We start from the raw sequence: 26,697 nt of genomic DNA, 5'->3' as shown, positions 1-26,697 counted from the left end.
AGTCAGCAGGTGGTGAAGCCAGCCAGGCTTGTGTTCTTTCTTTCAGGGCAGCAGTTCCCTCAGGTCAACAGTCAGGTCCAGAGATGTTATCCAGGATCCAGAAACTAGAGTCAACAACCTTAGAAATCTACCTGCTATTCCATTCTACTGTGGCTGAGATGGCACTCAAACCATGAGATGCAGTCTTTCCCACTCCTTCCTCCCTTTTCTACAGGTAGAGGAGCCTCACCCTGTAGCCACCACCACCGTAGGCCCACGGGGAGTACTGCCAAGTTACCAACAATGTTCACTTAAGCTCCCAAAGGCTCTTCAGTTAGCTTGTGGTGAATGCTGCCAGGCCTGGGACTTACTTTCAGGACAGTGGGCTTCCCTCTGGCCCAGCGCAGGTCCAGAAATCCTGTTCAAGAGCCAAGGCCTGGAATTGGGAACCTCCAAGAGCCCACTTGCTGCTCTACTTCCCTGTGACTGATGTGGTAGCTAGAGTGCAAGACAAAGTCTCCTTTGCTTTCTCTCTGCTTTTCTCAAGCAGAAGGAGTTTCTCATCATAGCCACCACAACTGGGAATGTTCTGAATCTCACCTGAAGCCAGCATGTCTCCGAGTCCCACCCAAGGCCCACGGTGTACTACCTGGGAATCACATCTCGTGGTTTGAGTGCCATCTCAGCCACAGCAGAATAGAATACCAGGTAGATTTCTCCAGGCCCAAGGGCTCTTTAGACAGCAAGTGATGGATCCTTCTAGGACTGGGTCCTTCCCTTCAAGGTGGCAGGTTCCCTCTGGCCCTAGATGTGTCTAGAAATGTTATCTGGGAGCTAGGGCCTGGAATGAGGTCCTCATTACTCTGCCTGGTGCCCTATCCTACTGTGACTGAGCTGGTATCTATGATGTAAGACAAAGACCTCTTTGTCCCTCTCCTCTTCTCAAGCAGAAGGAAGGGGTCCATTTTAGAACCACAAGCTGTGCTGCCTGGGGTTGTAGGAGGAGTGGCACAAGCACTCCCTTAGCTGCCCCAGCTTGTGTCTCAGTAAATCGTATGGCCCTCCAAGTTCACTGTCTCCAAGCCCAGCTCAGCACCAGCACTTGCCTAGGAGTTGCAGTACCCCTTAAAAGGCCTCAACTGCCTTTTAAGTTTATTTAGGGCCCCAGAGCACTTTAGTCTGTGGTGGTGAGGCTTGCCAAAACTCAAGTTCCAACTGTTGGAGTGGGCAATTCTCCTCTGGCTAGGGCTGGTGTAAATGCTCCCTCTGTGGGCGGGCATCAGCTGAATTTAGCCTGATTTTGCTTTCTACTGTGACAGGGCAGCACTTAGTTCAATGCCAAGTCTCACAATTGCTATGCCCTCCCTCTCCCAAGTACACAGATTCTCCATGCCACACGGCTGCTGCCAGGGGTGAGGGAAGGGTGACATTGGCAATTCAAGATTGTCTTTCCCACCCCATTCAGTGCCTTTTTCAGTGATATGAAGTTAAGATCAGGTGATGTGAGTGCTCACCTGTTTTTTTTTGTTCTTATGAAGACTTTTTAAAAATGCAGATAGTTGTTAAATTTGGTGCTCTTGTGTAGAGTGATGATCAGTGGAGTCTTCTATTTGGCCATCTTGCTCTACCCCTCCTCTGCCTTATTATATTTTGATGTCTGTAGTGATATTCCCAGTCACACCCCTGATATTGGAAATCTCTGTCTTCTCGTTCTCTCTCTCTCTCTGTCTTTTTTGTCTTGCTAGAGGTTTGTTGATTTTTTAAAAAAAATTCTTATTTTTTTATGTTTAATATTTCTGTCTGGCTTATCCTGGTTGCAGGTTTGTTGATTTTATCAGTCTTTTCAGAGAACCAGTTCTTTGTTTCATTGATTTTTCTCTTTTGTTTTTCTCTCTTCAATTTAATTTATTTCTGCTTTTAATCATCATTATTTCCATCCTTCTACTAGCTTTGGGTTTCTTTTGCTCTTTTTTTCTCCTCAGCACTTAAGGTGGAAGGTTAAATCGTTGACTTGAGACTTTTCCTGTTTTCTAATGTATGTGTTTAATGTTACGAATTTTACTTTCAGCACTCATGCATTTCGATAGGCTGTATTTCTGTTTTCACTCAATGCAATGTATTTTGAAATTTTCTTTGTGGCTTCGTCTTTGATCCATGGATTTACTTTATTGCCCAGGATATGGTCTCTCTTGGTATATGTTCTGTAGATACTTGGAAAAGAATGTGTTCTACTGTTATTGGGTGAAAATATTCTGTAAATGTTAAAACGTTAAGATCCTGTTGTTGATAGGTATTGTTGATTTCTTATACATCCTTGCTGATTTTCTGTCTAGTTTTTGTTTTTTTGTTGTTGTTGTTGTTTGTTTTTGAGACGGAGTCTTGACGCTGCACTCTTGAGGCTAGAGTGCAGTGACGCAATCTTGGCTCACTGCAACCTCTGCCTCCTGGGTTAAAGCGATTTTCCTGCCTAAAGCGATTCTCCTGCCTCAGCCTTCTGAGAATCTGGGATTACAGGCACGCACCACCATGCCCAACTAATTTTTGCATTTTTAGTGGAGACGGTTTCACCACGTTGGCCAAGCTGGTCTCGAACTCCTGACCTCAAGTGATAGGTGTGCGCCACCATGCCCGGACGATTTTCTGTCTCGTTTTTGTACCAATTGTTGAGAGAAGGTTTTTGATATCTCCAATTATACTTGTGGATTTGCCCATTTCTCCTTTCAGTTCTGTTTTTGCCTCACATATTTTGCAGCTTTGTTTGGTACATACACATTTAGGACTGCTATGTCTTCTTAGTGAATTGTTCCTTTATCATTATATTGTGTCCCTATATATCTATAGTAATTTTCTTTGCTCTGAAGTCTACTGAGTCTAATGTTAATACAGTTACTCCTGCTTTCTTTTGATTAATGTTTGTATAGTGTATCTTTTTCCATCTTTTAACTTTTAACGTGTCTACATCATTATGTTTGAAATTTGTTTCTTGTGGAGAGTATATGATTGGGTCATGCTTTTTAATCCACTCTGCCAGTATCTGTTTTCTTTTTTTCTTAGTATATTTTAGACTATTTACATTTAATATCATTATCGATATGTTAGGATTTAAGTGTGCCATTTTTTTGTTTTCTGTTTATTCTCTTTGGTTTTTATTTCTCTGCATTCTTTATTTTTTGTTGTTGCTGTTGTTGCTGTTGCTTTTTTTAAATGGAATCTCTCTTTGTCACCCAGGCTGGAGTGCGGTGGCGTGATCTCAGCCCACTGTAATATCTGCCTCCCGGGTTCAAGTGATTTTCCTGCCTCAGCCTCCCCAGTAGCTGGAATTTCAGGCACCCACCACCATGCCTGGCTAATTTTTGTATTTTTAGTAGAAATGGGGTTTCACCATGTTGGCCAGATTGGTGTCAAACTCGTGACCTCAAGTGATCTGCCTGCCTCAGCCTCCAAAGGTGCTGGGATTGCAGGTGTGAGCCACTGCGCCTGGACTTTCCTTTGCATTCTTATGGATTACTTAGCATGGTTTAGAATTACATTTTTATTTGTCTATATTTTTTTTGAGTATATCTCTTTGAATAGCTTTTTCAGTGGTTGCTGTAGGTGGCACTGTGTGTGTGTGTGGATATGTGTGTGTCTATTTGTGGATGTGTGTGTGTGGATATGTGTGTGTATGGATGTGTGTATGGATGTGCGTGTGGATGTGTGTGTCTGGATGTGTGTGTGTGTGTGGATGTGTGTGGGTGTGTGTTTGGGTGTGTGTATGTATGTGTTTGTGTGTGTGTCTGTGCGTGGATGTGTGTGTGTAATTTATCCCATTCTATTGGTGTCATCAGTTTACAGTTTGAGTGAAGAATAAAAACCATACCTTCCATTATATCCCTTTACTCTTCCCCATTTAAAATACAGTTATCTTAAATAGTTTCTCTAGATCCATTTAGAACCAAGATGAAACAATGTTATCATTTTTGCTTCACCATCAAAGAAACATTAAAAACCTGAAGTGGTGAAGAAAAGTCTATTTTATTTATCTTATTTTTTGCTTACCATGTTCTTTCTTTCTTCCTGATGTCCCAAGATTCCTCCTTTTAAACCTTCTCTTTGACATTCTTTCTGCTTACAGAACGTCCTTTATACATTATTTTGGGGCAGGTCTGTTGCTGATGGGCTCTCAGTGTTTCCTCATCTGAGAATGTCTGAATTTTGCCTTCATTCCTCAAGGATATTTTCACTGGATACAGGATTCTGAATTGACATTTACTTTGGCAATTGAAAAATACTGTGCTAATTCTCTCTGGTTTCCATGGTTTCTGGATGAGAAATCCAGGGTCAATATAAATGTTTTTCCCCTATAGGTAAGGTATCATTTTTCTTTGGCTGTTTTCAAGATTTTCTCTGTCTTTAGTTTTCAGAAGTTTAATTATGATGTATCTTGGCATATGTTTCTTTGGGTTTATCATTTTTGGAGTTCACAGAACTTCTTCAATCTGTATGTTTATGTCTTTCCAAACATGGAAAGTTTTCACCTATTATTTCTTTGAATACTTTTTCAGTCCCACTCTCTTTCTTCTCTCTTTCTAGGACTTTAATGACATAAATGTTAGATCTTTTGTTATATTGCCATAGGCCCTTGAGGCTCTGTTCTTTTTTTTTCCAGTCTGTCTTCTTTTTGTTGTTCAGATGGGTTATTACCATTGCTCTTTCTTCTAGTTCCTTTATTCTTTCTTCCACCCCTTTTATTCTGCTGTTGAGTTCATCCATTACATTGTTTAGTGCATTTCTCATAGTTTTCAGTTGTAAAATTTTTATTTGTTCCATATATGTTATATTTATTTACTAAGACATTTAATTTTATTCCTGAGACTTGATCTTTTCATTCGTTTCAAGCAGGTTCATAATTGCTCACTGAGCATTTTCATTTTTGTTGCTTTAAAATTTTTGTCAGACACATGGACATAGTGAGGGTAACAACACACACTGGGGCCTATTGGGGGAGTGGGGGAGGGGGAGCATCAGGATAAATAGTTAATGCATGCGGGGCTTAATACCTTGGTGATGGGTTGACAGTTGCAGCAAACCACCATGGTGCACATTTACCTATCTAACAAACCCGCACAACCTGCACATGTACCCCAGAACTTAAAATAAAATTTAAAAAACATGAAAGCACCCCCTAAAATATACATAAAATTGTAGTCAGATAATCCTAATATCTCTAGCATCTTAGTGTTAGCATCTATTGATTGTTATTTTAAAATTATTTTGACATCTTCCTAGTTCTTAGCATGATGAGTGGTTTTTTTTAGTTCTTTTCTTGCTTTGACCGTTTATTATTATTATTATTATACTTTAAGTTCTGGGATACATGTGGAGAACATGCAGGTTTGTTACATAGGTATACATGTGCCATGGTGGTTTGCTGCACCCATCAACCCATCATCTACATTAGGTGTTTCTCCTAATGCTACCCCTCCCCCAGCCTCCCACCCCGCAACAGGCCCTGATGTGTGACGTTCCCCTCCCTGTGTCCATGTGTTCTTACTGTTCAGCTCCCACTTATGAGTGAGAACATGCCATGTTTGGTTTTCTGTTCCTGTGTTAGTTTGCTGAGAATGATGGTTTCCAGCTTCATCCATGTCCCTGCAGAGGACATGAACTATAATGAGTGATTTTTAAGTGAAATCTGGACATGTTCATATTTTGCTAGGCAACTTTGGAATATTATCTAAATCAGTGTTAGCTGGGTCTCACACAACTCTGGCAGGGTAAGGAGGTACCATCTTGTTCCTTCTAGGTGCAGGTAGAAGTCCCGGTTCTCCGCTGCTCCTTTGTTGACACCCAAGGATGCAGACTTCTCCTTACTGCTGGACAAAAGTGGGAGTTCTGACTCCCCATATGATCATAACTGACACTCTGTTGGGGGTGTCCTCATTACTGTTGGACAGTAATGAAAGTCCCGACTCTCCAGGGCTCCTCCTCTGATACCGCCCTTGCGGGGAGAGGGAGAGGCATTTTGTTACTCTGGGTGGAGATGGCAGTCTAAACCCGCCATGTGCTTTCCACTGAACCTGTGAGGGTTGGAAAGGACTGACTACCAGCCAGCAAGGATAAAAGTCCTAGCTCCCTACTTGGCCTCTCTGATACCACCATACCAGGGGTGCTGGGGCAACGCATCACAGCCTCATGAGGGTGGAAATCTGGGATTCCCACTTGACATTTGCTGGTATGAGCGGGAGCTGGGCCACAGTTTGTCTAGGGTGTTTGGCTGAAGTAGAGAAGTTACTGTCTGAAAGTTTGCTAGCTTCCCCTTTCTTGGCCCTTTAGCTAGAGAGAACGAACTTTTGTTAGGGCTTTAAATCTGCACTTGTTGGTATTTATGGGTTGCCAGCTTCTTTAGCTCCAAGCTTGGGTTATATGGAGCAAAAAGAAATTGAGGGAATTCAGCACTGCATCATTTCTCAGGGCCTGAAGTCTAGGCAGTCTGCTTTCTCTCCACCTCTCAGATTCTTCTGTTTATTCTGTATATAAGGTGCAGTGTTTTTAATTGTCCTTGTTGAGAACAGGGAAAAAGTTGGATATTCCATCTTCCCATAAACAAATATCTAATTAAGTAGATTTTTATTAAACTTCAAGGATGTTTTCTTTTATTATAATTGAGTTTATTTTTTGATAAGAAAAATAATACATTGAAGAAATTTTCTAACATTTCTGTCATCTTAAAAAAATTGTCTTGAAGATCATCTACATTTTTCTTAATAACCCCGATTCTCCTCATGGAAGCTGATTATTGTCTTTTGTGCCAATACATTAATTTTATCGGTGGTCACAGGACCATGAGAGATATTCCTGCTGTAATAAATGCCTCAGTCTGCTGTGGCCTTTTAGTTCTTTCATTATTTTTCTTCTTCATTTCTTTAATAATAACTGGAAATATTTATTGAGCAATTACCATGGGCCACACACTGTACTAAACACATCTTTTCTTATATCTCGTTTGATCTTAATATGTTGGTACCATGATCATCCCCATTTTACAGTTAAGTAGAGGTTTAGAGAGGCTGCACATACTTACCCTGGTTGGTGATTAATTAGAAGCAGAGCCAGGAATCCAATCTTGCATTGTGTGACTGCAGTCAAAGCTCTTCACCATGCAATTAGGCATGTTAGATGTATGTAGCGTAAGAGTCAATAGGATTGAGAACCCTAAAAACTCAAGCTTTAGTGCGTTTCCTTTGTGACTTTTCTTATGGCTTCAGCGATTTCTCTTCCAAATTTGAGACTGTGTTCTGTATAACTGACATTGCTGGAAATGTGACTTCTTCCTGTTATCATGATGTAAAGTCATATGTAAGATTTGTACCAGCTTCGCTGGCAGAGAAAAGTGATATATGCCATAAGATCTGTTCCCCAAACTCACAAGAACCCTTGGTTCATCCCAGAGGGTCTATTCTGCTATCTGTGGACTGAAGGGATCACAGAGTTCCCTCAAGTTTTCTAAATGCCTCAGAATTGGTTATAAGGAAGAATTTTAACCACAAACGCATTTAATCTTAAATTTTGCATTCACAAGAGGAGAGGATCATGCCTTTGAAGATATAACCTATGTGAAACAAATATGGGAAAAGATTTGTTTTGGACAGGAAACAAACATATCTACATTCTAGTTTCCAGCTTCCCCAGTGGTCTTTCTGCTTTCCACTCCCAAATCCCCAGTGCTATGTAGGTGTTCTCTGTCTATGCTGGATGGCTTTCTTTAGAAAAGAGAGGAGTTAAGATGAAGGACCCCTTGCCATCACCATAAGTATGTCCCAGACTCCTTTTACCTTTTCCCCAGCCTCCACATGCCCCCTAGATAGAACTTGGTTTGGGAATTTGATATTTGAGTCGCATGTGTTGAACACATGTTCAGTGCAAAATTTGCAATCATAAAAGTCCAACTTTCTGCACAGTAGGAAGTGGAGAAATTTGGAAAAATTTAGTTCACTGGGCTAAGATTTCCCTGCCAAATAGTTAGATTGTTGGCTTTGTGAGCTAAGGGAATGACTGAGGAACAAAATCTTTAATATTTGTATTCAGGCTGACTGATTCCGAGAGACAACACAGGGTAGAAACAATATGTCCACGAAAGGAAGGTATTAATTTTGCTATCCACTTGAGTATTATTTTATGGGCTAATCAATATCAGGAAGGATAGAGTTACAAGAGCAGCTTGCAGTCTTAGCTTTAAGCAAGGCCTGTGTCATGGTGGGGCAGGAAGCCAGTAAGTAGAAGTCAGTGTACACTTGGTCCATTTGATATTTCATCATCACTCGACTGCACTAATGCTTGAAGAATGTGCTTCGCATAGTTTGCTGTCCACATAATCTTATTTTCTCAAAACACATCTATTTCTTGGAGAACTCGTGATTTTAAGTGCCTTCTTTTGAAAATCTTGAGCTGTTTACGAAACACAAATCATTCTGCAGAAGATTCAAACTAAGGGACAATTCTTGCTACTCTATAGGTAACATTTTTTTTCCACTGGATGCAAGATTTTTCTTTACCTTTGATTTTTCACGATTTGAATATCATATGTGTATGTGAAGTTGTGTTTTTTTTTTTTTTTTTTGCATTTATCCTGCTTGGTGTTCTCTGAGCTTGTTAGATATGTGGTTTGGTGTCTAACATTAATTTGCAGAAAATGGGGAAATATCAGTCATTATTACTTCAAAACCTTTTTCTGTTTCTTTCTCTTTATTTCCTTGTGGTATCCCCATTATGCCTATTATAATTTTGTAGTTGCCCCATAGTTATAGGATATTCTGTTCTTTTTTTCTTAGTCTTTTTTTTTTCTTTCTTTCAGTTTTGGAAGTTTCTATTGAGATATTCTCAAACTCTGCATCTTTTTCCTTATCTGTGTCCGGCCTACTACTCAAAGGCTTTCTTTATTTCTGTTAAAGTGCTTTTTATCTCTATCATTTACTTTTCATTCTTTCTCAGAACTTCAGTCTCTCTGCCTACATTTCCCATCTGTTCTTGCACACTCTCTACTGTATCCACTAGAGCCCTTAGCATATGAGTCAGAGTTGTTTTAAATTTCTACTCTGAAAACTCCAACATGCCTGACATATTTGAGTCTCATCTTGCTTGCTCTGTCACTTTCTACTGTGTGTTTTTTGTCTTCTAGTATGCCTTGTAATTTTTTTCTTGATATCTGTTCATGGTGCAGTGCATGAAAGGAACTGCTGCATAGAGGCCTTTAGTAACATGGGGAAAAAGGAGGCTTTTTATGTTCCTATGATTAAGTGTCAGTCTTATAGAGAGTCTGTACCTCTGGACTCTGAACTTTACACATGCTTCTCAGTCTTCCCCCTCTTCAGCAGGACAGGATGGCCAGTGTGTGCTGTAGTTAGGTATTTCCCCTCCTCTAGGTTGGTTAGACTCTGGTAAAGCCCCAGTAGTTTAGGATCTGATAAAAAGTTTCTCTTGGCTGGGTGCAGTGGCTCACACCTGTAATCCCAGCACTTTGGGAGGCCAAGGTGGGCGGATCACATGAGGTCAGGAGATCGAGACCATCCTGGCTAACACGGTGACACCCTGTCTCTACTAAAAACACACAAAAAAATTAGCCGGATGTGGTGGCGGGCACCTGTAGTCCCAGCTACTCGGGAGGCTGAGGCAGGAGAATGGCATGAATCTGGGAGGCAGAGCTTGCAGTGAGCAGAGATCATGGTACTGCACTCCAGCCTGGGTGACAGAGTGAGAGTCCGTCTCAAAAAAAAGAAGTTTCTCTTGAGGACAGGCCTTGTTAAGACAAACAGGATGGTCTGGCGCATTTCAGAATGCTCCATTTCCCCTCCTGGGGCAATGAGGCGATTTTCCTCTGATACTCACTGTGAGAGCCTGCTTGAGCTCCTGGAATTAAAACTTGCCGAAGTATGAGTGTCTCCCATCACTGGGTAGTTTGGAGTTTCAGCTCTCAGAGTTGTACACATTGAACCTCCAAAATGTGTCAATTACTGTTTAGGTTTTTGTATCCTGGCACTGGTTTTGGTAGAGGCTTTTTCTCCTGGGTTTCTGCTTCAGTAAGTAGTGATTTCTCTGTATTTATCTCTCTCTCCAGTTTGGGGACAATGGTTTGCACTGTGACTTCACTTCTCTGAGGGATCTAAGAAGAGTTATGGGTTTTTCAGTTTGTTCCGCTCTTTAGTTCTTCTTAGGGTGGAGTTGTAACTGCCAAGCTCCTTATATACCAGACCAGAAAGCAGAAGTCACTACTATATGAGTTTAAGGATTTTTATCACCCCAAAATGAAACCCTTTGTTTTGTTTTTTTAGCGTTTTTTTCTCTCTGCTTTTCAGTTTTGGAAGTTTCTACTGACATATCTTCAGGCTCAGAGATTCTTTCCTCAGCCATGTCCAGTCTACTAACGAGGCCATCAAAGGCATATTTAATTTCTATTACAGTGTTTTTGATCTCTATTATTCCTTTTCTTTTTTCTTAGAATTTCTCCCTCTCTGCTTTCATTGCCCATTTGTTCTACTTTTTCCATTAGAGCTTGTAGCATATTAATAATAACTGTTTTAAATTCCTGCTGTAAAAATTCCAGCATCCCTGCCATATCTGAGTCTGGATCTGATGCTTGCTCTGTCTCTTCAAACTGCATTTTTTTTGTTTTGTTTTGCCTTTTAGTATGCCTTATAATTTTTAAAGCTGGATATGATGTACTGGATGAAGGGAAATCCAGTAAACAGGCCTTCAATAATTAGTGGTAAAGTCTGAGGGAGGGAAAATATTCTACAGTCCTGTGATTAAGCCTCAGTCTTGTAATAGGCCTGTGTCCCTGGACTGTGAATTTCACAAGCGGCTCTGTTTTTTCCTGCCTTACATGGGACAAGATGGCTGGAGGAGACTGGTATTTGGTACTTCCCTTCTCCCCTGGGGAAAGCTAGAGAGAGCTGGAGTTGAGTATTTCCTTTCCCATAGGTTGATTAGACTCTGATAAAATCCCAATAGGTTAGGATCTAGGAAAACAGTTTCTCTCAAGGGCAGCATTTGGTTTTGAATACAATTTGGGTTTGAATACAGTTTTATTTAGCTGTGGATCATCTCAAAATACACAAACATGCAATCCCCACTCAAAAACTCATTCCTTTGCCATGTAGTCAAAGAACTTAGTTAATAAATTAGACAGTTAAATACAATTTCAGTACATTACGACATATTTTAGAACAATATATTCAGACATTAGTACTAACAAAATAGTGTACTAATAGTTTTTTTTCTTTTGCATTGGCAGAGAGCTTCTCATTCTAAAGAGCTGTTTCTAAAGTCCTGTTTCATCAAGCTTTGCAACATAGCCTCCTTAATTTATTTTTCCTAAGGATATCTTTTACCAGCCATAAAAAATTAGAGAAAGTTTTTCTTCTTCCTTCTTCTCCCTCCTCCTCCTCCTCCCCCCCTTCCCCCTCCTCCCCTTCCCCCTCCTCCCCTTCCCCCTCCTTCCCTTCCCCCTCCTCCCCTTCCTCCTCCTTCCCCTCCCCCTCCTTCCCCTCCCCCTCCTTCCCCTCCCCCTCCTTCCCCTCCCCCTCCTTCCCCTCCCCCTCCTTCCCCTCCCCCACCTTCCCCTCCCCCACCTTCCCCTCCCCCACCCCCTCCTTCCCCTCCCCCTCCTTCCCCTCCCCTTCCCACTCCCCAGCCATAAAAAATTAGAGAAAGTTTTGTCTTCTTTCTTCTTCTCCCTCCCGCTCCCCGGCTCCTCCGTCCCCCTTCTACCCCTCCCCTTCCTTCTCCCCCTCCCCCTCCTACTCCTCCTCCTTCTCCTCCCCCTCCCCCTCCTTCTCCTCCCCCTCCCCCTCCTTCTCCTCCCCCTCCACCTCCTTCTCCTCCCCCTTCTCCTCCCCCTCCACCTCCTTCTCCTCCTCCTTCTCCTCCCCCTCCCCCTCCTTCTCCTCCCCCTCCCCCTCCTTCTCCTCCCCCTCCCCCTCCTTCTCCTCCCCCTTCTCCTCCCCCTCCACCTCCTTCTCCTCCTCCTTCTCCTTCCCCTCCACCTCCTTCTCCTCCCCCTCCACCTCCTTCTCCTCCCCCTCCACCTCCTTCTCCCCCTCCTTCTCCTCCCCCTCCCCCTCCTTCTCCTCCCCCTCCCCCTCCTTCTCCTCCCCCTCCACCTCCTTCTCCTCCCCCTCCACCTCCTTCTCCTCCTCCTTCTCCTCCCCCTCCACCTCCTTCTCCTCCTCCTTCTCCTCCCCCTCCACCTCCACCTCCTTCTCCTCCCCCTCCACCTCCTTCTCTGAAGGCAGATATTCTTTCTCAGAACATGGCCCAAGATAATACTCCTTTACTTTTGTGATAGTTTTTTATTTTTTTTTATTTTTTGAGATGGAGTCTCGCTCTGTCGCCCAGGCTGGAGTGCAGTGGCACGGTCTCGGCTCACTGCAAGCTCTGCCTCCCGGGTTCACGCCCTTCTCCTGCCTCAGCCTCCCGAGTAGCTGGGACTACAGGCGCCCGCCACCTCGCCCAGCTAATTTTTTGTATTTTTAGTAGAGATGGGGTTTCACCGTGTTAGCCAAGATGGTCTCGATCTCCTGACCTCATGATCCGCCCGCCTCAGCCTCCCAAAGTGCTGGGATTACAGGCGTGAGCCACCGCGCCCGGCCACTTTTGTGATAGTTTTAAATATATGTTCTCTCTTCTCTGATTTTCTCCCAATGATTAAATGTCACCATATGTGCCAGTTCTCTGATGGAAGATTCTTTCCTCTTTCCTTTCTGCCCCTATGTCAGCACCATCCTCTGGCCTGAGGAGCAAGAATAAAAGTCCATAGGTGTCTCCCAGGAGGCAGCCGATCTGAGCATCTGGAATCAATTACTCAGGGCTGGTGTGGGCGCTCATCCTGGGAGTCAATGGCCAGTGCTGGGCAGGTGGAGGAAGGGAGTACAGGGTCCCTCTCGACAGATGAAAGTAAAAATGTCTAAGTCACTTTTCTTCAACAGTTAAAAGCTACTATTTGTTGGGTGAGGTGGTGCATGCTTGTAGTCCCAGCTACTGGGGAGACCAAGTTCCTGGAGAGATTGCTTGAGGCCAGGAGTTCAAGACCAGCCTGGGCAATGTAGTAAGACCCCCCCAACTCCACCTCTAAAATAATGATTATTAACTATTAACTTATCTTTTAAAATGCTGTAGAAGTAACCTTTTTTTTTTTTTCTTTTTTTGAGACAGAGTCTCACTCTGTCGCCCAGGCTGGAGTGGAGTGCAGTGGCGCAATCTTGGCTTAATGTAACCTCTGCCTCTGGGGTTCAAGCGATTCTCCTACTTTAGCCTCCCTAGTAGCAGGGATTACAGGCGTGAGCCACCACGCCTGGCTAATTTTGTATTTTTAGTAGAGACAAGGTTTCACCCTGTTGGCCAGGCTCATCTCGAACTTCTGACCTCAAGCGATCCACCCACCTTGGCCTCCCAAAGTGCTGGTATTACAGGCGTGAGTCACCGTGCCTGGTCTCTACATATAACTTCTAAGAAACATAACTTTTTTCATAAATATATTATTATTGTATAAATTTGTATTGAATAGGTTGTTGTATATCGCATAGATTATATCAGTACAGATGTGTGTGTGTGTATGGATCTATATATCTCTCTCCACAAAATCTCCCACTGTGGGCCTTTGTGGCAAATTCGTGTTATGCTAGGGTTCCAGGTGCTAATCTTGAACCTCAACCATCAGCTGCAGCTGGTGGTCCATTCAAGGCAAAGTGTTTACTAGTCTCAGTTACGGCCTATTGATTATTCCATTGTCCTTGACAATGAAAGCCATCCGTTGATCCTCACTGTCTTAGTTGAGATTTCCCCCAGAGTAGGTCCTGCGTAAGGAGTTTGGGTGCAAGGAGTTTGAGAAGTGATGTCATAAAGCACCACAAGAGAGTAAACAAGTGAGACCAACGGGAGAGAAAAGCCAGTAAAGGGTACATTCGCGAGCAAGTTTCACTGACAGCAGCTGGGGCTGAGTCCTGCTCTGGGGGCCCTAGAGAGACCTGTAGGATGAACCTCAGATTTACCTACTGAGGGCCAACAGCAGAAGTGTGTATCCATGGACTCCTGTCCCTCACTGGTCATGTCACTCCTGAGGCATCAACTCCTGGTTTTTGGCTGGTGACCAGGGAATGATAGAAGGGTGCAGGGGGCTCCTGCCTTGAACTGCCTGCAGCAATCACCTGGGTGGACCAGGGGGTATGGAAAGTGCAGCGAGGCACCTCTAGCAGGTTGAAGAATAATGACAGAAGAACACAGTCCCCAAACTCTGAGTTTGTAGTTCTGTACAAGCTGTGTGGTATGTGCCTGGTGTTCTGGCAATTCATCATCTCTAGTAAGAAGTGAGCAATCTACACAGAGAAGACAACTCAGGAATGGAAACGATAACATCTACAGGAATGTGCGTCTAAAGTGTGGCTTTCGTAATGAGACAGACATTTCATCCAGCTTTTGTACCTGCTCTGAGACTCTTCCTCCCTGTCTGCTGGAACTACATCCCCTCATTGCTCAGAGGCAGTGAAGCCCCAGTTTAAGTTCAACTCTCCTTAAACAATTTCTTTAAAAAAGTGTACAATAATTAGGTATTCTTTCCTAGATTAAGGTGGAGCTTTGAAAAGATGGCACCTGGAAAAAGCGGGGAGAGAAAAGTTTTTTAAAAAAGAAAACGTGAGCTGTGGATTTTATGATACTTTTAGTCCCAATCATGTCCATATGAAGAATTACCTTCCATGAGATAAAATGCTTATAACCATAGGGATAAGGAAGCCTCACTGTATAGATGTGCTGATATTTGTACATGTGTATCTGTGTACACAGCGTCAACAAGATAAAACCATTTTGAGATTTTACATGTGTACTCACATATGTGTAGAGACTATGTTTTTAAAAATATTAGGATTGATTTTACCCAATTGACATAAACATTTGTGTGGGCTTTTCCTCTTTATTCAGCAATGATTGAGTTGGTTGGAGATGCTGAGACATTAAACACACACACACACACACACACACACACACACACACACACACACACACACACGTTAGTTAAATTTGCTGCCCAAACTGATTCCTTTTGAGTTTAAATATTTTGTATTTCTAGCAGAGCCACCACTTGTCAGAGCCCATCATGGGCAGGGGGCCAGTTTGCTTTTTGGTCATTGGGTCTGAGTCACAGGGGAGGGAATGCATATGCTTCTGGTGCTGTAAGCCAGGGTGGCCTGTCCTGCTGACTCTCCGGGTTTACAGAAAGGCATCACTTAAAGCACCTGAGGGTGGCATGCAGGGCACTTTGAGAGCCAGGTGTCAGCATCTCTTCTCAACTCCAAGTTCAGTGACAAAAGCAAGCTGACCCCTTTTGCTAAGACTGCACAGATTCCTAGAATATCATCATTGATGCTATAACCCCTGACATGGCACCTGTCCCTCAGGCATGTCTGGGCTGGTGCCCTGACTGGACAGTATGTTGGCAGGTAGTGCCAGGATTCCTAACAGATATGCCCTCCTAGGTGAGGTCTGCCTCAGGGCAGACAGTCTTAGCAGCAGCTACATTAGCGTCCTGGCAGCTGGACACGGTGTGGAATCCATTTACAGATCTTGTCTCTTCCCGGTCCTTTTAAGATGCTTTTAAGACGCAACATATAAGCATACGGAGCAAACTGGAAACAGATGGAGAGTCCCCAGGGCCTTGTCAGCAGTCTGTCTCTATGGGACGGGCCTAGTCTCCTGAGCTGCACAAACCTCTCCTCTCGGGCTACAAAAGGGCTGAACCCTGGGAGCCCTGCTTTCCAGCTCTCTGTTAGTATGGTACAGTATGATTACTCTTAATTAAAGAGGGTAAATTGCCTTATTTTATCCACAGGCTTATGAGACAGAAAAATATTCTGGCCTTTGCATTCTTGAGGAAAACAGGAAGAGAGAAAAATCAACAGAGATTAAATTTCGATAGTCTTGAGGCATAAGAATTCAAAGGGAAAATCATCTTTTCAGTACTCTCCATGCATCTTAGATTTTAGAGAGACCTACATTTTATAACCAGGGGCTTGTTTGGCAGGAACCTATGGGACTCCCTTAAAACAGACTGGGTATAGCTGCTTGTAAGAGCTGGATCCATGTTTTAGTTAGCCACGGCAATGAAACAACAACAAAAAGAATGATACTGTGTAATTTAAAACGAAATCAGCCAGAAAGTCACTTCTAACCACTGCCTTTCACTCTTCACCCACGATCACATTTCAATAAGGGTTTTAAATATGGAGAAACTCATGAGTATGATCATCATTTGAAATTAGACAAAAAAGCAAGAAACTGGCTAGTTTACCATCTGAAATTGCTCTGCACACATTATCCAGTGTACCTGGTTGTTCCTTAGCATCAAGTTCCACCTTTTTGCTATGGTTTGTCTCTCAAGAGGCAGGACTTGGTATCACAACCGGAGAGAAAAATGGGAGAAGGCAGGAAAGATGGGGAATAAAGCAGAGAAGCTTTCAAGCCAACTATTTTGTCGTTTCCAGAAAGACAGGACAGAAAACAATCTGATGGCGTGGGTTTGCTCTATGAGCCAAAAAGTCAAGTTACAATATTTGGCCCAATGAATGTTCAGTGAGTTTGTGTTTTTCCCTCTGGGTGGGGGTCTTTGGAATGATGGTACAATAAATCCTGGTCCTAAAGGGGTCAAACTCAGGTTAGAAGGCCAAAGAGAGGGGAGCGCTCCCGTGTAGCTTAACACTCCAGTGTCTGCAGAACTAGGGTGTGGGAACCATTACTCCAGGCCTGTGCTAGATGACAGTCAGTGCCACACCATTCCTTGAGCAGTAAGACAGAGAGGACACCATCTACTGGAAATGGTCTCTGAATCCCACAAGGAGAGCTAAAGGCCTTTAAGCAAAAATGACACTCTCATCTCTAAGTATTTAGAGGGGACATATTCTGAAAAACAAAAATCCATAGGCAAGGGCTGGCTGCCAGTTGGAATGACGGAATCACAAGTAACAGTAACAGGTTTTGCTTTTGCTGTGAAGTCCCCACAAAAGTACCTGTTTTCCAGAAAGCCACTTGCCACCATCACCTCCACTTAATAATACTCCTAGAAGCAGCTGGTTTTTAGCTGATCTCGAAACCCTAGATGTGTGTTTCTAAAAGTCACAGAGGACACCTGTGACAGGCCATTTTTCCCATGTGGAGTCTACCTGTATCACCGCCAGTGTTCAAATGGGCAAAACTCTGAAGCCAGGCATCGGCCGGAGTCCAGTGTGCTGCCCGGCAAGCCAGGGCAGACGTGTGGATTCTCCTTACGGATTAGAAAACTGCCTCAGGTTGAAGATTGCTGGCTCCTTTCAAGTCTTTATTGGACACTTATTCACATTTTTTAACCGTTAGTTATAACCTAAATTAAGGCAAGTTTTTTAAAAGAGCACATTTGATAAATGCTACCAATATGTATATTTCCACTACAGGAGACTGATATTTCTGATTATACACAGAAGGAAAAAGGTTTTTTGGTGTTTCTTTTTTTTTTTTGAAACCATTAAACTTGTTTATTTTGGAAAATGCAGTGTGCACAAAAAGGTGTGTTAAGGAAGGAAAGATGTATTTCAATACTCCTGCTAATACAAAACATTCTGAGAGGGGCTTGGGCAACTTCAACGGAAGCAAAACTCAACAATGAAGAATACTATAGTACAAAATTATGGCCAAAAATACTGTATTTTTAACCAGCAAGATCATTGGGGCATTATTATACAACATTAGGTGTTTTTTGCAAAACTAGTTCCCATCCCCAAACAATAGACAATACATGCATTTGAATGACATTTTAGGAACAGTAAATATTCTTTTAAATACTGCAAGTTAAAAATGTTTTCTGACAAAACTCCCTAAATCCATAGGTCTAGTAAGGGTTTCCAACAGGATGATGGGTGAGGAATCCAGCAAGGAGTTGCATTTAGAGAGTTCTTTGAGGAAAAGAAATCCACCAAAAACGTGTTTCAGTCAAAGTAACCTGGACAAAGTTACATAGTATTATTCCAGCTTTCTTTCCTGCACTTAAAAATGTTCTACCGACGAATACCTTCCTGTTTTTTCTGTTTACCAACAGCTTATATAAAAGTCAGAATTTCTTTATCCAAGATCTGATTTTACCCAATAGATGTTTTCATCACATGTAAATGTCCTTTGCTATTGGGTTGGAATCATACGGGGAAAAGGAGGACACAGGGTAGATAAGGAAGGCAAGGAGGAAATTAATATTTGAGCACCTACTATGTGCTAGGTGTGTATTCATACTTTCAACATATGATTCTAGAGGCAAGAGTGTTATTGAAAGGGCAGTGGTCATTGGGAAGACAGCAGGAAATGGCTATTCTGTGAGAAAAACAAATGACAAGTTTAGACTCTGTACTAAGTTATCTAATAAACAGCAGGTGTCTGGCTCCAAAAATCTCTAGCTAATCATATACAACTAAGCCATTTCTTCTCCTAATTTGATGGCATCAAAATGAAATCCCAAAGACACAGTTACCAGGACAGATCTATTAGCGCTACATATGCTGGAAATATGTAGAGATAGATAAACATACTATGTTACTAGTTTTATTTTTTTGTGTTTCTGACCAAAGACGTATCTTTGGAAGAAAATATTAATGTATACCAAGCACACCTTATTTGTATCAATTGAGATGTTGATTACCAATTAAGTGGTTTTAAACCCTTATTTAATTTGAAGAAGAGCAGCAATATACATTACAATATTTGGGTACACTTTATTTTTATATGGGTTAACATTCTGCTATATTTCATTTCATTCGTTTTGAGAAACTGAAAACAAAGGGAAATCAAGGGTAATCGGTAGGTGATTTGAGGGAAATTTCCAACCAATAGGTGAGTCTTGCAGTATTTCATTATACAGCCCTTTCTTCCCATTATTTATTTATTTTTTTTGCAAATAAGTCATTTTGACCCAAATCCAGCATAAATAGCTTTTCACCAATTCCTAACTTAAGACAACTAAAATTTACAATCATGTGGCAGTATAAATTTTAAAATTACAGTTCGTACACTTTGACAATCAAGATAGTCTGAAGTACAAAAAAGTAAATTGCCCTTTAGCTGAATTACCTTTTTAAAATAGACCTGCTAATCTACCAAAAAAAAAAAAAAAAAACAAGTTTCACATGTTCTTCAAATTCCTTTTGTAGTTGTCATCTGCTAGTAAACAACATATGCAGGTTCCTAAGATTTTTTTTTTCCAGTCTATTCATGACATTCAACAGAGCTCTTTATGTGGAAATATTAAAAACAAAAACATCTAGGAGATTTATTTACTTGTGAATACGTGTGTTGTTTCCCTTTGTTTCAGATATGAGGCACAAACTTCTGAATTTAAGCTCTGTAAGGCATAGTAGAAACTTCCAATTTACAAATAAGGAATTCTCTGGGGGTTGGAACTGCCATGTCACGCAAAAAGGGAAAAATCATCTGTAAACTGGTACACTGCAATGTGTTAAGTGAGTCATGAAATGGCTGCTTGCCTTGGTATGCTGAAGAAAGGTTTCTGTGTTTTATGTTTTTGTTTTTGAATAAGACATGCCCAAGTCACCATAAAACTCACCACAGGCCTCCATTACCTAAGCATCAACAATAGGAGGCCAGTGGCACACGCTTATAACGCTTGCAATCACAATATAATATAAAGCATGAGTAAACTTTGTTTTATACAAAACTGAAAAGAATCCCGTCCCGCCCTTAGCCCCTTCAATAAAACCCCAAAGAAACAAAAAAGAAAATCCTTTAGCTTCGATTGACTAGTGTGGCTAAAATTAGGTTTCTATGCATCACTGCTGCTAGGGTGATCAATTTTTTCCTTTCTCAAGAGAAGGGATCTTGTCATGCACCCTACAGGAACAGTGAAGCCACAAACCTCAATTCTGCATAGCAAATTCCATCCCAATTTCATAAAGACAAATATAACAATCTTTCCCTGTTTTGCTCAGCTTCTTCAAGCTTTGAGATCAGGTTTGATTGACTACATCTACTATAGCTCTATTAAATAGAATATCTTGATTCCCTAAAACTGTAACACTTATGATCTTGTGATGAGGTTTTCTCTATACACACTGTAGGCCTTCAAATGTTGTTGTTTTTCCTTTTTTTTTTTTTTTTTTTTTTTTTTGCTGCACCAAATTTAAGAACGCCCTTTCAGGCAAGCAGTGGTCTCTAGCTGTTAAAACATTTCCTTAGTGGATCACAATAGCTTCTAAAACTGCCTTTCTAGTAAAGGCCATCAGAGAGGTAATACTAAACTGTGCATTTGCCAAATAAGAATATGAATTGTATAAAAGCTCATATTCCAATCCTAGATCAAATGGCAAAAGTTCTACAAAGTTGGTTTCCATGTTTGTATAAAAGCTCTGACTGATTTTATGTATTTTGCTATGAAATTACCTTTGGGTCTTATAATCAGTATACCTCTACTCAGGAATGTGCAAATGATTTTATACAGCACGACGCTAGTACCGCTCTGTACGACAGTAAGGTTTTTTTTTTTTCTTCTTTTCTAAATGGAAAGAAAATATCCCTAGTCAGAAATAAACTGACAAATTTACATTCTCCTCTCTTAAAAAAGTAAATAAAATAACATTATTCAAAATGTGAATTAGCTATAGACATACAATACAATTACATAGATACATATCAATACAGCACATTCAATCTGCCAAAAAATTAATGATTACAAAGCCAGTATGGATGCTGCAATATCAAGAGAGATGTATGTACAATGATTAGAGCATTTGTAATTGCACTATACCTACAGGCAGTCTGCTTGTTACATTACAGGTGCTTTCTGAGCAAGGGAAAAAAAGTAACCTGTGTTGTTTGAGGCTGGGAGAATCAAGAATGAGAATATTTCATTACTGTTTGGTGGCTTTGGTACTCATCTAACAGGCCGTTAGTTTTCTCCCTCCCCCTTTGTTGTTCCAAAAGAGTGATTTATATGGAAGTTTAGACTAGTGCCAAATACCACTATAGTTAAAATGAGACCAGTCTCATGGCCTAATTCTAACGTCCCAGCAGCTTTAAACAATCGTGATTTATTTTCTTAAATTTCAACTCAAGCTGCTTGACAGAAGCTCGTCAATACATGTGCTGTATTTTTTTGCATTTGCTGAAAAATTGCACATATAGAATTCCAAACATTTCTCCTAGTAGGTTCAGTTACACAAATACATGTTCTATAGAACACTGAGAGGTTACTTTTGAGTTAAGTCCACAAATCTTCTGTAAGTTCAACCTAATCAGTTACCAGTTCAAGAAGATCTTGAAGGTGGTTAACCAGCAGGAACTTCAGATTTTGGAAATTAAAGGTGTCAGAATAATACTATCAACCAATGTTCCTGGCAGACTTAATTGAACTTAAAGAACCATTGAGAGTAAAACTGGTTTCAAATAAAGAGACATAAACAGATTTCCTGTTAAACCACACAGGATACTTTTTACATTGCCGGTTTGGACACTGAACATGGGACGTGAACACTAACAATGTCATCTTAAGGACAAATAAAAGAATGGACCGTGAGAATCAAATTTACAGTTACCAACTGTTTGGCAACTGGCATTTCTGGTTCATTCTCAGCCAGTCATTTTAGGCTTCACAGTCTTACTCTCTTACATTTTAAGATACCAGCTTTTATTTTTTGAGTTCTTATTCATTTTATTTGAAAAAAAGCCAGCTTTGGCAACACATTCCCATAATAAAAGTCATTTTAAAATTGTGGCCCCCAAACACTAAGAAAAAAAAAGAAGGAAAAGCTTAAACAACAACAACAAAAAATTAAGAACAACCTATAAAAAGGTTCTGGGTAGCAGCCATTAGGGTAATGTAGTGTCTGTTGGCATCTTTTTTGGCATCTGCAATTGAAAGAGAGGGTGAAAAAAAGACAAAGAAGCAAAGAAGGGAGGAAAGACAATGGCACGTAGCATTTCAAAAGAAAGGACTCCTGTGTGTCTTTGATCCTGCCTTCTGCACATTTCTCTGAGCAATCAAGCTATGGCTGAAGGTAAACATCTAAAAGAAATGACACTTACTGTTAGACGGGCATCCATTGTCCCAGTCCAAAGTGAGACAAGACAGTACATTCTATTAAAAAAGAAACTATGTATGTATACAGAGCAACACATTTAAAACCATAGTATTAATACATGTAATCCTTCAGCAAAAACTACAAACTTAAATTAAGCTGATGATGGCTTAAATCGAACGATGTGTCCTGACTGTATCATTTGAGAGAAAAACTTGACCAAGAATGGAACTAGGATAAAGGTCATTGTATCCTGGGGAAAAAATCAGGAGGGAAGTATAAATTAGGGGGGGGAAAAAAAAAGGAAATCAGCTTTGTTTTGCTCCATAGAAAAGAAAAAGAGAGAAAGAGAGAAAAGAAACAAGTCTTATCTTTGTGAGTGCATGACTGAGAATTTAAAATACATTGAGTCACAAGGTTTTGCCTAAAAAAAAGATAGAGAGGAAATGTGCTGGGACTGTACTTCAGCATCCTCTGTTTTTCCTCTGAATAGTTTAAATAAAATCATAATATTTACTACAAACTCTGTGGACACGCTCACACAGAGTCCAGGACGGCAATAAATTAGTATTATGCAAATTGTTTTCCACAGAAATACAGTCCCTCTTGTGTATCTTCAATAGCCCACCAGGGAAGGGCAGGGCGGGTGTCTAGGAGGCACAATTAGACCAGATTGTACTCCTTCAGGTTCAACTGGAGGATGGTGTCCTTGACGGCAGCAAAGACAAAGCGGATGTTCTCGGTGTCTGTCGCGCATGTGAAGTGGGAGTAGATAATTTTGTCACTGTCTGGGTTCAGGTCCACGAACATCTTCAGAATGAATTCTCGGGCTGCCTGGGCATCTCTCTGGGGTCCTTTTGGCCAAGAGACAAGAGGGACACTTTGTTACCTAATCTGCTAATGTATTCAATTATCATTCGTTCAATAAATACTTACTGTGTCATTGCTCATGAAGCCTACATCTGCACTGCAGATTTGATCTGTTATAATCATTTTCCCTAACACTACTATGTCTGACCATCCACCCACCCACCCACGTACCCACCCATTCACAGATTGTGTATAGGTGAAAGCAGACAGATGACTTGAAGGCCAAGGTTAAGTCTATTTCTTAGCTTGGCCTTCACTCTGATTCCCTGAGTGACTGGGAGCCACTGTAGGCTCTTCATCAGGGGAGTGATAGCTTACTTCTGTTCAACTGAGTTAATTATGCTTGTTTCAGCTATTTAATAAGTGTGCACAAAGACACAGCCTCCTTGGGCTCTCCTGTCAATCTGTCCTCCAAACGACTCAACATTATGGATCATTTTACATCTTCCAGACTGACAATCCCTCTTAGAATAGAACACCTGTTTGTAAGGTCAGCTCTGTCTACAGTGGGCCTCGGTAGTCTCACTTCCATAGATTTCTGGTATTTATGAGCACACTACATTTGTGTAGCATTCAGTTCATTTGTGATGATAAAACAATTGGTTTATCTTTTTTTGAGATACAGTCTCACCATGTTGCCCAGGCAAGAGTGCAGCGATGAGATCTTGGCTCACTGCAACCTCTGCCTCCCAGGTTCAAGCGATTCTCTTGCCTCAGTCTGCTGAGCAGCTGGGATTACAGGTGCCTGCCATCATGCTTAGCTAAATTTTTGTATTTTTAGTAGAGACAAGGTTTTGCCATGTTGGCCAGGCTGTTCTCAAACTCCTAATCTCAGGTGATCCACTCGCCTTGGCCTCCCAAAGTGCTGGGATTACAGGTGTCAGCCACTGCACTCGGCCTATATTTTCTCACATTGATTTAAGAAGGAGTCTCTTATGTACCAGGAATTGTCCTAGATGCTTTGAAAAAGAATTGTGATATATCTAGCAAGATAAACTAAAAACGTAATTTTGCAATGGATTCTTAGATATGACACCACAGCCAGGTCATATTTTTCACAAAAGAAAAAATAAATTGGACTTCATCAAAATTAAAAACCTTATGTATCCAAGGACTATTTTTTTTTTTTTTGACAGGGTCTTGCTCTGCTACCCAGGCTACAGTGTAGTGGCATGATCATGGCTCACTGCAGCCTCAACCTTCTGGGCTCAAGTGATCCTCTTGCCTCAGCCTCCTGAATAGCTGGAACTACAGGTGCCACCAAGCGTGGCAAATTTTTAAATTTTTTGTAAAGATGGGGCCTCACTATGTTGTCTAGGCTGTTCTTGAACTTCTGGCCTCAAGCAATCCTCCCACCTCAGGCTCCCAAAGTGCTGGGATTATAAGCATGAGCCACCACACCTGGCCAACGCCATTATTAAGAAAGTGAAAAGTCAATCTATAGAATGGGAGAAAATATTTGCAAATCATGTCATCTGATAAGAGTTTAGTATCCAGAATATACAAAGAGCTCCTACAATTCAATAACACACACACAAAAAACCCAATTAAAAAATAGGCAAAAGACTTGAACAGACATTTCTCTAAAGAAGATATACAAATGGTCAATAAGCACAGGAAAAGATGCTCAACACCAGTAATCATTTAGAAAAATGCAAATCAAAACCACAATGAGATACCCCTCCACATCTAGAATGGCTATAAAAAAGTGTGAAATAACAAGGGTTGGGGAAAATGTGGAGAGATTTGTACTCCTGTGCACTGTTGGTGGGAATGTACAAAGGTGCAGCTGTTGTGAAAACAGTTTGGTGGTTCCTCAAAAAGCTAAACATAGAATAACCACATGACTGACCCTGCTAGTCTACTCCAATGTATATTTCCAAAGGAACTGAGAGCAGGGGCTCTGACAGACACTTCATCTTAGCCAAAAGGGCGAGAAGCAATGTACATCAATGTTAATAGCAGCATTGTTAACAACAGCCAAAAGGCAAAAACAATCCAAGTGTCCATCAACAGATAAATGGAGAAACAAAACAAATAGAACCAAACAGAATATTAGAATATCAGAAACAGATTATTCAGCCATAAAAAAGAGTAAAGCTCTGATAGATGCTGTAATATGCATGAACTATGAGAACATTATAATAAACCCAACATAAAACAACAAATATTGTATGCTTGCACACATATGAGGTACTTAGAATCGGTAAATTCATAAAGACAGAAAGTAGATTAGAGGTTTCCAAGGGTTAGGGGACGGAAGGAAATGGGGTGTTGTTGCTTAATTGGGGTGGTGAAAATATTTTGAAAATATTGGTGATGGCTGTACAGTATTGTGTGTGTAATTGATACCAGTGAATTTTGCAGTTAAAATGGTAAATTTTATATATATTTTATAATAAAAAATTAATAATGTAATATATCAAAACCCACTGAATTGTACACTTTAAGTGAATTACATGGTATATAAATCTCAAAGCTGTTTTAAAAGTATATTTAATAGGTACTGATAGATACATTGATTTAAAACTTAGTGTAAATTAATAACATCAAAACACCATCACATTTCAAGTATTGGATACCTATCATATATTTGTCTTTGTATCGCTTTATGTATACATTTCCTCCATTTTTTCAAGTTAGCTCTATACCAAGCCATAAGAAACTTTTTTTTTTTTCTTGAGACAGAGTCTCACTGTGTCACCCAGGCTGGAGTGCAGTGGCATGATCTTGGCTCACTGCAACCTCCACCTCCTGGGTTCAAGTGAATCTCCTGCCTCAGCTTCGTGAGTAGCTGGGACTACAGGCTTGCACCACCACGCCCAGCTAATTTTTGCACCCAGCAGGTCTTTTTCTATCAATATTCTTTTTACCTACTAGTAGGGATAAAGAGATCTTGGAGAACTCTGTTGAGGGCTTGACCACCATTTCTAACAAAATGCACCCTGAGCTTCAGACGGCTGACTTGAATTATTCTCAAATCAACCTTTTTATAAATTGGAGATTACTCCAATAAACTTATATCTGATAATGCCAGAAGATGGGAGGAAAGAATTATAAAAACATGTAGACTATCCTCATTTGTACAATTTAAAAAAGTAATGTTTAATTTTTGACGTAGGTGCCCAGAATTCAATTTTTTTAAATGACTAAGATGGCTGGCATCATATTTAATAAATAAAAAGTACAATTAAAAATAATATGTAAAATACATATACAAGCAAATATATAATTAATGTTCCATCTTTTTCAATGTACTATGAACTTATTAACTCAAGAGAAGTAATAAAAAATATTCAAAACCAGAAACTGACAGATTCCCAGAGCTGGAGAAGTCTCTCACTTCATAAAAAGAACATTATATTTCTGGCTTATGAATGAACTTCTGTATGATTTTGTACTTACTCTATTTGGGAAAGAAGGGACTATACCTTTTTTTGTTTTTTTCTGTTTTATTTACCCTACAGAATATAAGAACTAGATCCAAGTTCACTGAAGTGCACTTGAAAGGTGTTATGTTTTTAAGCATAAATTGTTATTTGAATAAACATACACTACAAAGAAATCATTACAGCCATCACAGCAGGAGCAGAATTCCACAGTCTCTATGAACACTCTTGCAATTCAAGTCCATGTGGAAATGGTAATTTCCTTTCTTGAAGAGAAACACAGAAATGGCATTCATTATGATTAAGACCTTGTAAGTACAGAAATGTGGAAGTGTGAAGTTTATAATATTATAAACATGTTTATTACAAAGACATCACTGCAGAGTGGG

The 26,697-nt window shown here is 40.7% G+C and overlaps 1 protein-coding gene and 1 long non-coding RNA gene across 3 annotated transcripts in view; one reads left to right on the top strand and one right to left on the bottom strand.

Annotated features, from left to right (window-relative positions):
- LOC105498715 (uncharacterized) overlaps window positions 1–26,516 on the top strand; it is a 54,204-nt gene extending 27,688 nt beyond the window's left edge. Inside the window, exon 4 of one of the 2 annotated variants that reach the window (XR_011612425.1) lies at window positions 26,387–26,516. This is a non-coding gene — a long non-coding RNA (uncharacterized lncRNA). Of the gene's footprint in view, window positions 1–12,731; window positions 12,870–26,386 lie in introns of those variants that run through there. The other variant, XR_011612424.1, reaches the window with a different exon arrangement.
- The window catches only part of LOC105498714 (G protein subunit alpha q), a 321,416-nt gene continuing 313,433 nt past the window's right edge, over window positions 18,715–26,697 (bottom strand). Inside the window, exon 7 of the mRNA XM_011770985.3 lies at window positions 18,715–22,903. Coding sequence (XP_011769287.1) covers window positions 22,713–22,903 — 191 coding nt within the window. The 3' untranslated portion in view covers window positions 18,715–22,712. The remainder of the gene's footprint in view (window positions 22,904–26,697) is intronic.

This window comes from Macaca nemestrina, chromosome 14, assembly GCF_043159975.1.
Source record: "Macaca nemestrina isolate mMacNem1 chromosome 14, mMacNem.hap1, whole genome shotgun sequence".
Taxonomy (NCBI): Eukaryota; Metazoa; Chordata; class Mammalia; order Primates; family Cercopithecidae; genus Macaca; species Macaca nemestrina.
The sequence above is the reverse complement of the archived record's forward strand: the minus strand, read 5'-3'. Positions and strand labels throughout refer to the sequence as shown.